This window comes from Urocitellus parryii, chromosome 3, assembly GCF_045843805.1.
Source record: "Urocitellus parryii isolate mUroPar1 chromosome 3, mUroPar1.hap1, whole genome shotgun sequence".
Classification (NCBI taxonomy): Eukaryota; Metazoa; Chordata; class Mammalia; order Rodentia; family Sciuridae; genus Urocitellus; species Urocitellus parryii.
The window spans coordinates 101,698,025-101,709,943 of record NC_135533.1 but is presented as its reverse complement, the minus strand read 5'-3'; the positions used below and the strand labels follow the sequence as shown (position 1 = coordinate 101,709,943).

The following is an 11,919-nucleotide window of genomic DNA, read 5'->3' as shown; positions in this document are numbered from 1 at the left end:
TCACCGAGAGATGCAACCCTCTCTAGCCAAACACAGGGCATAGGAGCTTACATGACTTTTCTCAGCAAGTAAGAAAATCCAGAGGTGGGCTTTGGACTTACCTTAAATCAGAATGGAATTACTGCTGAGATGGTCATGATAATGACATTTCCATTTGTGGAAGTTGGAGTGCAATCAATATAAATGAGAGGATAGTAGAAAGGGAGTTTGGGCTGAAAGGAGACAGTGCATACTAAATGCTCGAGCTACACAAAGCTCAGGTTCCATGGGACTCACCCTGGCTCACTGGGGTGCTCTGCACCTAGCAGGCAGATGACTCAGGGGCAAGCCTGAGCGCATGCTGCATGATTTCAAATTCAAACTGAGTTCCACACAATTAGGAATTTCACAGCATGCAATTCCAGAGTGCAAATGGCTTGCATATACGCAGTTTTAACAGGGATGAAGGCAACACAGAGGGCCCCTCCACACCGGGCATGTGTGCTCCTGGTGATCAGTTGGGTCCACAATCCCGGTGTATGCTAGAGGTGCCGTGGGCGTCCTTGGGATCCCCACAGTGTGGGAATGGTCCCCTGAGACTTGTGCTTCATGTGCCTGGGGCCCAGAGTTGAGTGGTGGTTGCTGGTGGGAGGCAAGAAACAAGTTCTGGCTGCTGTCGGGCCAACTTCTCACTGCACCTGCTGCAGGAGGTGGACACCCACAGCATGCTCTGAGCCAGCTGTTCCTGCACAGACATCCTGCACAAGTTTATTAAGTGCAGGATTTCATTTATATAGGCTCTGCAGTTGGTCTAAGATGTCTTTTCTGTTTACACATTAATTCTCAATAAATGGCTGAAAGCGGTTTTGGAAACCAATACTGTCAGAGTCTGTACTGCTTGGTACCAGTAGAAACCAACACCCATGAGATGGTCAGGGCCCCTGGAATTGAGTGTTTGTCAAACCTCTCACCATCCATCGTAAACTCTTCCTTGCCTTACGAATGCTCCTGGGGAGATCCATTTTTCATAGATCCTCCAATCCCCGGGAAGGCACCTTGACCTCCTACACTGCACCAATAGCACATGAACAATACTGAATGGTTCCACAGCAGAGGAAGAGGAGCAGAAATGGCAAAGGCAATCTAAGCCTTCCCAGTGCTCATGAAACTCCTCCCCAGCAACTGGAGCCTGGCAGGCTGGGTGTAAGTGGAGAAATGGTGTGTAGTTTGGGGAGGAGGAGCTATACTTCCCTATTTGATGTCAGAGGGGCCTTCCAGAAAAAAACAGCTGTCCTCCCTGTTTAAGGAGATTCGGTATCATTTCAGACATGACAGGTTGTGCTCCAAAAGAGCTATAGAAGTTAAAAGGACAATATGACAAAGTAGAAAGGTGTTTTTTTTTTTAACCCCCAAATCTAACACTTTATTTCCTTGCGGGGGATCAGTAATGTTAAAGAAGAAATATGGTTTAGCCAAGAGGAATTACAGGCTCTAACTGAGCAACAAGAAGCCAAGGACTGCAGAGCCAGTGTGTCTTGGACACATGCTCCTAGGACGTGGATCAGAGTAAGACTTGCCCATGGGAGAGCATCCTAAGCAGGGTCTCCTCCTTCATGCTGGACACAATTGTGTGGACAAGATAGTGTTTTCCATCAATTGCAGATTTTAATGTTAGTAAGTCCTAAATGTAACAGAAAACAGAAGGGCTTGAGATGGGGACAGAACAGGAGTTGAGATCTGGCCCTGCCTCTCAAGGCTGTGCGGCACTCTCAACTCCCTAACCTGTGGGGCTTGGATTCTCCACGGACAGCAAGAATATCATCATTCCATCCCTTCCACAGGCAGAAGGTACCCACTGAAGGAAAAGTCAGATTTGGGAACTAGTAATGAATGTGTTAATTTGTGGTCACACCAAAAGGCCCTCTGGAGACCCGTTTTAACTAGACAAAGAGTGATGCTTGCCCTTCCCTGTGGTTGAGTGCAGAACATAGTGAGTCTAGTGACCTGTTGCAAGAAATTTAGTAATTTCACAAAGGATAAAGAAATTAGATCTACAATTTAAAAAGCCTGTCAAGATGGAGAACATGTGTACTGTGGTTGGTTTTCTGATGTTTGTTTTTCAGCTAGTAGTGAGCCACAACCCAACAAGGCCACCTGTCTGTCGCTGGAGAGATTGGTGCTGACATATCCTGTTAGGAAGACCTGGCTTCCAAGTCACTCTGTAATGGGAGGATGGGGTGCTTGTTGATGGTAATCAAGATTCAGCCCCCAATTGGCTCCGCATTTGAAATTCCTGCTGTATATCCACCCTGAAGTCCCTCCACAGATCCACATACCACTGTGTGTGGGGAAGAAAAAAAAAAAAAGCCGAAAATAAACAACCAAAAGAAATAAGGAGCAATTTAGTGCTTCAATATATCTGGACCTTAAGTGCTGATATAGTAGAGACTTTTTTTTTTTTTTTTGAGATGGGTTCTTACTGTGTTGCCCAGGCTGGCCTTAAACTTGTAATTCTCCTGCCTGAACTTCCTGAGTAACTGGAGGTTACAGGCTGTCATCTCACAGAAGCTCAGGGACCATGTGAGTATCACTTAGGTTCTCAGATGCTCCTGCCCTCCTCCCTCTGATGAGTGTTTTCTGAAAAATCAAGTAGGGACTCTAGTGGTGGCCACCTGGCTGTATTCCATTTTAATTTTTTTCCTTGTATGAATCAATCCCAAGAATGAATAATTGATTTTTATTTTTTTAATGCTATCTGACCTACATGCCCACACGTGCACAGGGGCACACACTAACTAAGCATGGCCTCTAGTAGAATCATTGCATCTTCTAAGATTAGTGAACAGGTCCAATATGCAACAGAACAGATACATATTTTTTTTCAAGGAAACTTAAAACTACACATATCTGAGTCATTATAGGATGGGTAGGTTGCTGAGGGACATCTAACCCCAGAATGTAGCATCTGAAATTGGATCTGTGGTGTTTATGGGATAGACCACGGAGGTGACAAATCTCCTCGCATCCTTTTCCTAGACCTTCACTGGCCTTCACTAAGATGTGAACATACAGGAGGATAAGGCAGGAAATCCTTAGATACTTTCCAAAGAGTCCCCTGAGGGTCCTTGACATGAGGCAGCCCCTGCAGAGCTCTAACACCCTTCCTGCCCCCAGGCAGGGTTTGTGCTTACAGAGTAGCTGACCCTGTGTGAGGGAACAGCCGCAGGGCCCAGGGGCTCCCTTCCACACATCTCCACCCCACCAGCAGGATGTCTAGCAACACAGGGCCTATGGCTTCCAGGTAGAGGCCCTACACAGCTCTCACCTGCCAACAGCGGGGCCCAATCCTACAAGTCCACATATGGAAATTCACAACTTGGAGATCATTCCTTCTGCTGAGCCCTACACACTAAGCCTTCCAGAATCTCCTTGGTTCTGTCCCCACTTTGTCCTCCAGGACAGGGAGCAGGTGCTCAGGCCCTCTGACACCCTGCCTCCCCCCAGGAAGGCTTCTGGCTTCAACCTGTCAGCCTCTGACTCAGTCAGCTGGAAACAGACTCTGGTTGACTTAATGGGCACAATGAGATAGTGAGATGGCATGAGACTGAAGCAACTCGTTGGCTCAGGCCTTCCCATCAAACGTCGGGAGGCAGGGAGAAGTCTCACTAGAGGTACCAACTCATATACCCAAACAACTTCTGGCACAGTAATCATTCTGTGTGCTTTGGATTAAACTTTCCATGCCCAGGCAAGCCAGGAATGGCTCCCCAATCCTGCCTGCTGAGCTCTGGGCCCTGCCACCTCCTCCAACAGGCCCATGAATCTAACTTAAGTTCAGTCCCAGGCAGCTCTTCTAACCCCCCAGCTAAAGAGCCATGAATGCAAACACAAACCTCAAGATATCATATGAAGAAACAATCCCACTTCCATTATCCATTCCGTTCTCAAACCTGGAGTTCTGAATGAAAACAAGGACCTATTGGTCAGATGAACTTTCAAAGCATACTGTAGCTAGGGAGGCAGCATGTCCCAGGGTCCGGAGAAAAAGTTATGCCATGCAACATCCAGGCTGCCAGAATGTGGCCCAGTCAGTTTGCTCTTTATTTATTTTACTGAACCAAATATTTTGAAATCCAGTTACCTCTATAAAGGGTTGTGTGTCTGTGCGTGTGTGTGTGCATGCACACACGCGCATATTTTTTAAAAATTGAAGTCATTACGAAACCATGTTTCTGGGGGGGTTACTTTATAGACAGCCATCAAATCTGCAGGTTTTCAGAACTTTAAGTACTAATAGCACTTCTGGGACCTCTTGTACTGTAAGATGTACGATATATGTAAGCATGGTCTTTCTTTTCCTGTAACATGCACAGTTATGGGTGCACACTTGTTTTATAAACCATGCATGCCTATCGGACAGGCCCTGCATGGGTTGTGAATAAGATACCTGGGATTTGGGGAGTTCCAGAAACCACCCTGCTGGAGCAGTGACAGGTGCACGTTCTCAGATGACGCCCTCCACACACCCTTGATTTCACCAATCGAAACCACTTCCTTCTTAAGTGGCCTATTAAAGCAAGCAGTCTACACAATCTTTCCAGGTTACTATAAGGATGATGGCACTGTCTTTCTGTGGGATACAAATAAAACACAGAGTTGCTAAAGGTTAGCCACATCCTGCCAAGCACTGAATTCTCCACATCAAAGAGCCCCAGCCTTTCCTGCTGCACAGTTGTATTCACCCAGGGGAGACAGACATCCTGCCCTGAGGGCTCTTCTCTTACCAGTAGGTCAAGTGCAAGGTGAGGAGAGCACCCTTCAGACACCATTACGTTTTAAAAAAATAGTATACCATAGGTTAGCCTTGAAATGTTATTCTTTAATGCTCTGTTAGGACAAACCATGGAGCTTACCACCCTCAGTCACATGAGACCAGCACTGACATTCAAGAATCAGAAGGGAGTTTGGATGGGGGCTGGTGCCCTCACTCCCCCTTCCTCTCCTGACCAAAAGTGTGGGGACTTAGGTTAGATGCTAGATTGATCTGCTCACCTGCCTGGGGCAGTGAGCTCAACCCTAAGAACTAGGTTGCCAAAGCTGGGTCCTCAGAAGGGTGGGGGCTTTGGGAGTGGCAGTCCCCCATAGCAAACTTGTATGCATGGCTTATCTGAATTATCAATCTGCTCAAGCCAGACTCGTCTCTACAGTATAGAGTTACAATTATTGCTTCTATGACAGAAGGGGTCCGGAAGCCCTGGAGGCTTAGAGTTTGAGAAACACGGGCTGGCAACTGGGTTGCTGGGTGTAAGGAGTGGACTGGCCCGGGTTGGCGCAGCCTGTGGAAGCGTTTGGAAGCATTCTGGGGCTGTGTTCTACTCTACAGTGTCAGGCACGGGAGGCATGCGAGGGTTCGGAAGGGAACACGCAGGGTCATTTCCCAAGGGCCACGGCATCACCGTGCAGGGGTTGATGTGGGTGCCGGGCTTTTCCTCATTTTTGGTACAAGTGAACAGGCAGCACCTGTAATTGGTGCACTATGTACAGAGCATCTTAAAATAAATAATTTAGAGAAGAATCCTACCCGAATGGCTCTACCATTTGTACATGAATATTGTACAAGATTAAAAATAAATAAGGCAATATAATACAGTTTTTATCACAAATAAAAAGGAAGTTGATTTTCACCAAACCCCAAGGAACATTATGGCTAAATGTGTTCCTGACCTCACAGGAAGTAGACAGGGTTTGGAATTGCTGATGATGGAGGAGATGTCTGCCCCTGATGTAGAGACTCCACCAAGGCTGCCACGTGGTCCACTTCAGAACAGTCCTGTGCCCAGAGAAGGTAGCATCGTCCCCTGTAGTGGCTTCTTTTGAACCCGACCATACCTCAAGGGCTTTGTACACACGCCCATCAGATTTCATGGCTTTGCACACAAACTCATGACCATAAAGCACTGTGGACCTCAGCTAGGACACAGTATGGCTGGTTGACTCGACTCAGAGTCACACAGACCAAGTCCAGGTGTCCTCAGATTAGAATCCTGCTGATGGTCCTGTCTCCTGCTCATTCAGGCTGTTGCCAAGTTCATCTCTGGTGGCTTTGGGAGCAACATCCCTGCTTCCTCGTTGGGTGGGGTTGTTCTCACGTTCAATCACCAGTGTTGTCTTGTGGCACCTCATGTTTAAGCCAGCAATGAGGGCTCAGTCATGGTCACACCCTGGCCCTCCTGTCCCCTCATCCATGTCTGCAGGGCCCTGTGCTGCAGCCATCCCACCCAGACGGTCTAGGACCCTTTCCAATTCTCAGGCTCCTAACCTTAATTCCATCCGCAAAGTCCCTTTTCCTATGTAACAGAACACACCCTTAGGACCCAGCACCAGTCAGGGTGTGGGCATCTTTGAAAGCCACTCCTCTGTGCCTAACCTAGATGGCCCCATTGGGCAGTAGCACTGGAGGGCCAGAGCTATGTAGGGGAGACATGAACTAGGACCAAGCTATGTGGGCCTGTGGGTCTGGGGACAGCACCAGAGCCATAACAGGAGGAGTAGGGCAGCCCCCCCCCCACAGCCTACAGAGCCCAAGACAACAATGTATTTGCTCCTGTGTGTGCTCCTGTCTGAACTGACTGCCTCAAATCTGATTAGGAAAGATGAGAAAATCCTAGTGGAAAAGGAGATGGTAAGGATGACCCATTTGTCCCAAAGACAGGAAAGCGTGGGAGCAGACACGAGACAGGGCTGATAATGAGTGGTGGCAGGGTGCCCTACAGGTTCTCAGTCCTGTGGCTGGCTCAGGTGGATAAAAATGCCTGTCCTCAGGAGCCCTCAAAGCACATTCCTATAAACATGATCTCTGATGACAAGGAGAGGCCCCTGAGAGTATCTCCTCCTGCCCTCCGCCTCACAGGAACAGCCTCCACCTGCACAGAGTGACACCAAAACACCAGGCCCACAAGAATCAGAAACGACTACATAAGGACAAATTGCCTATTCTCCATCCCCAATGTCTGTAGTGAGGTCCTGGGGGTCAGCTTGGCCCTGGCCTGAGAGTTCCTCATCTCACCCTGGGGAAGGTGCCAGGAAGACAGCAGACCTGGTCAGAGTCCCCTGCAGGAGGAACTGGAGGCCATATGCCTGCTCCCTGCACCATCACAGAGTCACGAAAGGACAGTCCTCACAGCCCTACCTGGTCACCAGTAGTCCAGGGCCTTAGGTATATGGGGACCCTGAATGCAGTTCCATCTCCTACTGTCCCCTTTCCAAAGCTATTCACTCTGCCCACCTCTGTCCTAAGTCCTGCCTCAACGGAGTCCTGTCGAGACAGGTAGTCAGCTTCCCCAAAGCATCATCTCACCAGCTGGCCCACAAAGCTCCAGCTATGGGCAAGGCCCTCGTTGCCACTGCACAGTCACACAACTGAGCTAGGGCTGAGCTAAAGGGCCCTGCCCATACGCAAGTCTGCACCTCAGGGAAGGAAATCTGGGCTTTTCTCTGCTCCTATCCTGAAAAGCTGAGATCCCTAGGAAGTAGGGAGAGTCCCTGGGAGCAGTGCAGAGAGGGGCCCCCACAGCCATGAGTAGGACAAGATTCAGGTCACATAAACCTTTTGGAGCTACAGGTCTCTAGACATTCACCAACCAAGGCACTGGCCTAGAACCTCTCCCCCTCCCTCCCCCACCACCATATTTCAAGCTGCCTGTGACAAGGTCAGAAGTCTACAGGAGCCAAATCTTCCAGTTATTTCTGGCCAGTCCATTCCTATCTACCTACTGGCTCTCCTGGACCCTGTTCTCCACATCCTTCACCTTCATACCCATCACAACCATTAAGCACAGGTGGGAGGTCCCAGATGTCAACAGGTCCACCTTCAGCTGATTTCCTTGCACACTGGAGCAGGGGCACCTGGACTCAGGACCACAGACTCCGCTAACCTTACGACCACCCACCTGCTCCAGGAGGGCTGGTTCTGTCAGAGAAACTATGCCTTCCATCAAGGAAGCTGGCTTGTGGTGTGACGGTCACTCATTTTCAACACCAACGGAACCTTGATTGTAATGTACAGGGTCCAAGTCACCAGGGATTAGGCAAGGCCTGATGCGCACCCCTCTTCTCCTTTGGATACATAGCCATGGTGCAGTAAGAGGAACATCCAGCTGTCTCAGGAGCCTGAGCTGGCAGGTGGGGCAGGGGCAGAATGCACAGGCGGAACAAGCAGCTGGTGCTGGCCCATGATGGAGTGGGGCTGTGGGGCCCCCTGACGGTTCCAGAAGGCCTGCCTCTGGCTTCTGGTAAAATCCTGCTCATGAGAAAAGCCAGCAGCCTTCACTCTCCATGCAATGAGAGGCAGCTTCTCGATTCTTTCCAGACTGTCCTGTTCAAGACCTGACCAGCTCTGTGCTGTGTCCACAGTGTGAAGAGCTCACTGCCCCACAGTGCTGACTTCCCAGTGCAGTTCTTGGAGCTGCTGCCCAGGGCTGGGGCTGTCCACAGACCAGGATCCATCACAGCCAGATTGCCGTGGTGCCAACTCAGGGCTCACTGATGATGGATTCGTCTGTCACTCTGCCAGCCAGAACTCCATGACTCTTGTTGTGATCCTCACAGATATTCTGAAGATCCCAGCATCGATGGTGACACTGGCCAGACCTGGGTAGCTACACTGGGAAGAGGCAGGGCTTCCCTATGCCCCAAAGGGGTGGCTTAGGCACATCTCCTATTGACTCTCAGGTCCCACCTCGAAAATGCTCTTTCTCCTTCCCGGTCACTGTCTTCCTGTTCTGCTCATCTGGATGGTCCTGACTGGAGCCAAGGTGGCCTGTGTCACCCCGGAGCATTCTTGCCCTGCATGCACCTCCAGAGGCCAATGTGAGCTCGGTTAAGCTTCCTTCCCCGCTGCTGCAGGTGGCAGGTACTGGCCTGTGGGAACTGGGGGGAGCCCTGCCCTGATTGGTGGGCCTGCTGCGGGACACAGTGGGGGCCGTCTGGCCTGGCCTCCAGCTCTCCCATAAGCACACATCTTGCGCTCCAAGTGAAGAGGCCTGGGGTGGGAGCCATTTCCATCAGTCCTGCCTTCTAGGAAGTACGTCAGCATCTCCCCCTTGCCTTTGACACTGACTTTGCCTCGGCACACAAAATGGTAGGCACACTTTCTCAGCAGCCGGTGTACCTCCTCAGTCACCTGTCATAAGGAGAAGCCAGGTTATTCTCAGTCATAAGCAGTAAGCGGGGGTCCTCTGGGGAATGGGATCCCCAAGTGCACCATTCCATCCTGTATCTCTCACTTGCCCACCCTGACTGCATGAACCTGGTGGAAGCCTTGGGACAAGGAGCGATGCCTTTAGTTGCCAGGGTTAGGGTACAGCTGTCTCCAGGGTTCTGGGAGTAGGGGTCACTAGCATATAGAGGGCAGAGGCAAACTGCCAGGAGAAAACAGGGTCATCTCTTAGCTCCCCTTTTTATCAAGTCTCTAATCAGAATTTTACCCCCAAGAATTCCTGTCTCACAAAGTCAGAGAGAGGATAAAAGATAAGAAGCACTTTCTCTTCAATAGAGTCATGTGAACAGCACAGGACAGGATCTCTACTTTGTCTTGGAGCTACCTCTCTCCCTCCATGGCCACCACCATCTTTTTAGTTAAAACAATGCAATCTGCCACCAGCTACCTTCTCGTGTCCTGGCAGAGCTGGGGTGGGGGCCCTGGCATTAGTTATCAGGATGCCTGGGCAGGGGAGAGAGGACAGAGGCCCTAGGTGTAGGGGAAGCCGTGGGTAGACGGTTGCACCCAGGCAAAGGGAGATGAGGCCATGGGAGGCTCAGATATCATTCTAGAAACACAGAATCAGCAACACTGACATGGGGCAGTGGCCTGCCTGAAGATAGGGCAGGGCTGCCTTGAAATTCTCCCTTGGGGAGTGACCAGCTTTAGGAAGACTACAGAAGAATGCAAGCCAGAGGTCATGGTAACAAAGTATTGAGCACAACCTAGAGAGGGACGACAGACAGTGAAGGCTGAACAACTATGGGAGAGTACTTAATGCCACTCAGCTGTGCTCTTACACATGGTTATGACAGGACATTTTATAATAATAAATAAATCTTAGGAAAAAGAAAAAAAAAGTAACAATGCAGAAGTACAGAGATGTTCTGTGCATGTTCCAGACAGGAGAGGAAGTACCACAAAGATTTTGGCTTACCTATTTTTTTTCTTTTTCTGAGGGAAGTGGTATACAGAGGATTGAACCCAGGGGCACTTTACCACTAAACTACATCCCTAGTCCTTTTGAAGTTGCTAAGGCTGGTCTCATACTTGATCCTCCTGCTTCAGCCTCTCTAGTCACTGGGATTACAGGTATATGCCACTGTGCCTGATTGGTCTATTTCTTAAACTGTGGAACCCAACAACCAACCAAAGCACCTGACCTTGAGATGTTGCCCAATAAATGCTCGTCAGAGAAACATCTGAGCCCTGCCTGGCGGCCTCTGCCGCCCTGGATGCTGAAACTTGGTGTCTTATTTGTGAAGCCAATGCTTGCACTCACGGTCATCTGCAGGATGACCCAGTGAGGCTTTGTGGTAAGGTGAAGGACCAACACCCAGTGGGACTCAACACAGTGACAGCTGTCACTGAATTGAGTCAGACAACCCTCCCATGGCCCAGCCACAGCAGGAGAGAACCAGCCCTAACTGTCAAGTGCCCTGTGTTCCCTTCCCCATTCCATAGTGAACAGATCAATCATGCTCTGGGGGTGCCTTCAGGCCTGCAGTGCCCAGGTCAGGTGGCAGGAGGGCTGGCCCACAGGGCCTTATCCAAGTAGGCATCAAGGCCAGGTTTCATGTTACTCTAAGGGGAATCCTAAAGGCACTCCCTCCCCCCACTGCCTTTTTGTCCTTTCAGTGGTTCTTAGAAGGTGTCAGAAGTTCCTCGGATATGGTGGCATGCACCCTGACCTTCAAATTCAGGTAAAACCCTTCCCTCCTATGGCAGCCAGGCAGAGCCCAGGTCCTGAGACAAGAGAGGAAACTGAGCAATTAGGCTGTCAGGATTAGTGCATGGCCCTGACCCCATGACTCACTGTGATCCCCAACTCTGTACCTGCTCATTCAAAAGCCACCCACAAGGCAGCACAAACAAATCAAATATCAAAATCAAATTGCCAAGGCAGAACTGCAACCCTCCAGACACTGAGCTATGCAGTACCACTTACCGGTCGCATATGTCAGTCCCCCCTCGGCCCTCTATGCCACAGTTTGGATATTGCATCTTGGGAATTTGTGGGTGAACTTACCTGGATTCTGCCCTGGACTCCGGTGCTGTCCATCCGACTGGCCACATTGACCGTGTTTCCCCAGATGTCGTACTGGGGCCTGCGAGCACCAATCACTCCAGCCACCACAGGGCCAACATTGATACCTAGAAAACAGTCATGCATGGCCCTGTGGTCAGCTGGAAAAGTAGGACTCACTGGCTTGGGCCACCCAGTGTGTTTAATGATGTCCTCAGTGGAGAAAAGCTGCCCCCTTCTAGGTCTTGCTCTGTCCTAAAGCAGAACTCCTCCAGACTCACAGAGGGGCAGCAGCAAGTCCTTTCTGCCCAGGGCTCCTAGGTGGCCAGTGGGAAGTCCCCTCACAACACCCTCCACTGCTATTTGCAACAGCACTGTCAGAAATAATTCCTAATCCCAAGGAAAAGCCCAGGTCCCACAATACTGGCTCTTGTGTGGAGTTGTACTCTGGAGCTACCAAAAAGTCTGACTGCAGTTTCTCCTGAACTTTTCTCAGGGTACAATGCTGCAACTATTTCAGCGCATGGGTCATAGAACTAAGCATGATAATTCAGATGCTCTGAGGGGAGGCTGTGGAGGCCCCTCTCTTTCTGCAGTGTGGGGTCCAGCTGGCCTCTGAGCACATGCACTCCTGGAAAGTGTCACAAGGTCCAGG

At 50.1% G+C, this 11,919-nt stretch overlaps 1 protein-coding gene across 1 annotated transcript in view; it reads right to left on the bottom strand.

Moving 5' to 3' along the window:
- Positions 1–8,857: 8,857 nt before the first annotated feature.
- Adcy1 (adenylate cyclase 1) overlaps positions 8,858–11,919 on the bottom strand; it is a 144,493-nt gene continuing 141,431 nt past the window's right edge. The window contains exons 19-20 of the mRNA XM_026399504.2: positions 11,268–11,392; positions 8,858–9,160 (exon numbers count right to left, since the gene is read on the bottom strand). Of these exons, the coding sequence (XP_026255289.1) occupies positions 8,858–9,160; positions 11,268–11,392 (428 nt within the window). The remainder of the gene's footprint in view (positions 9,161–11,267; positions 11,393–11,919) is intronic.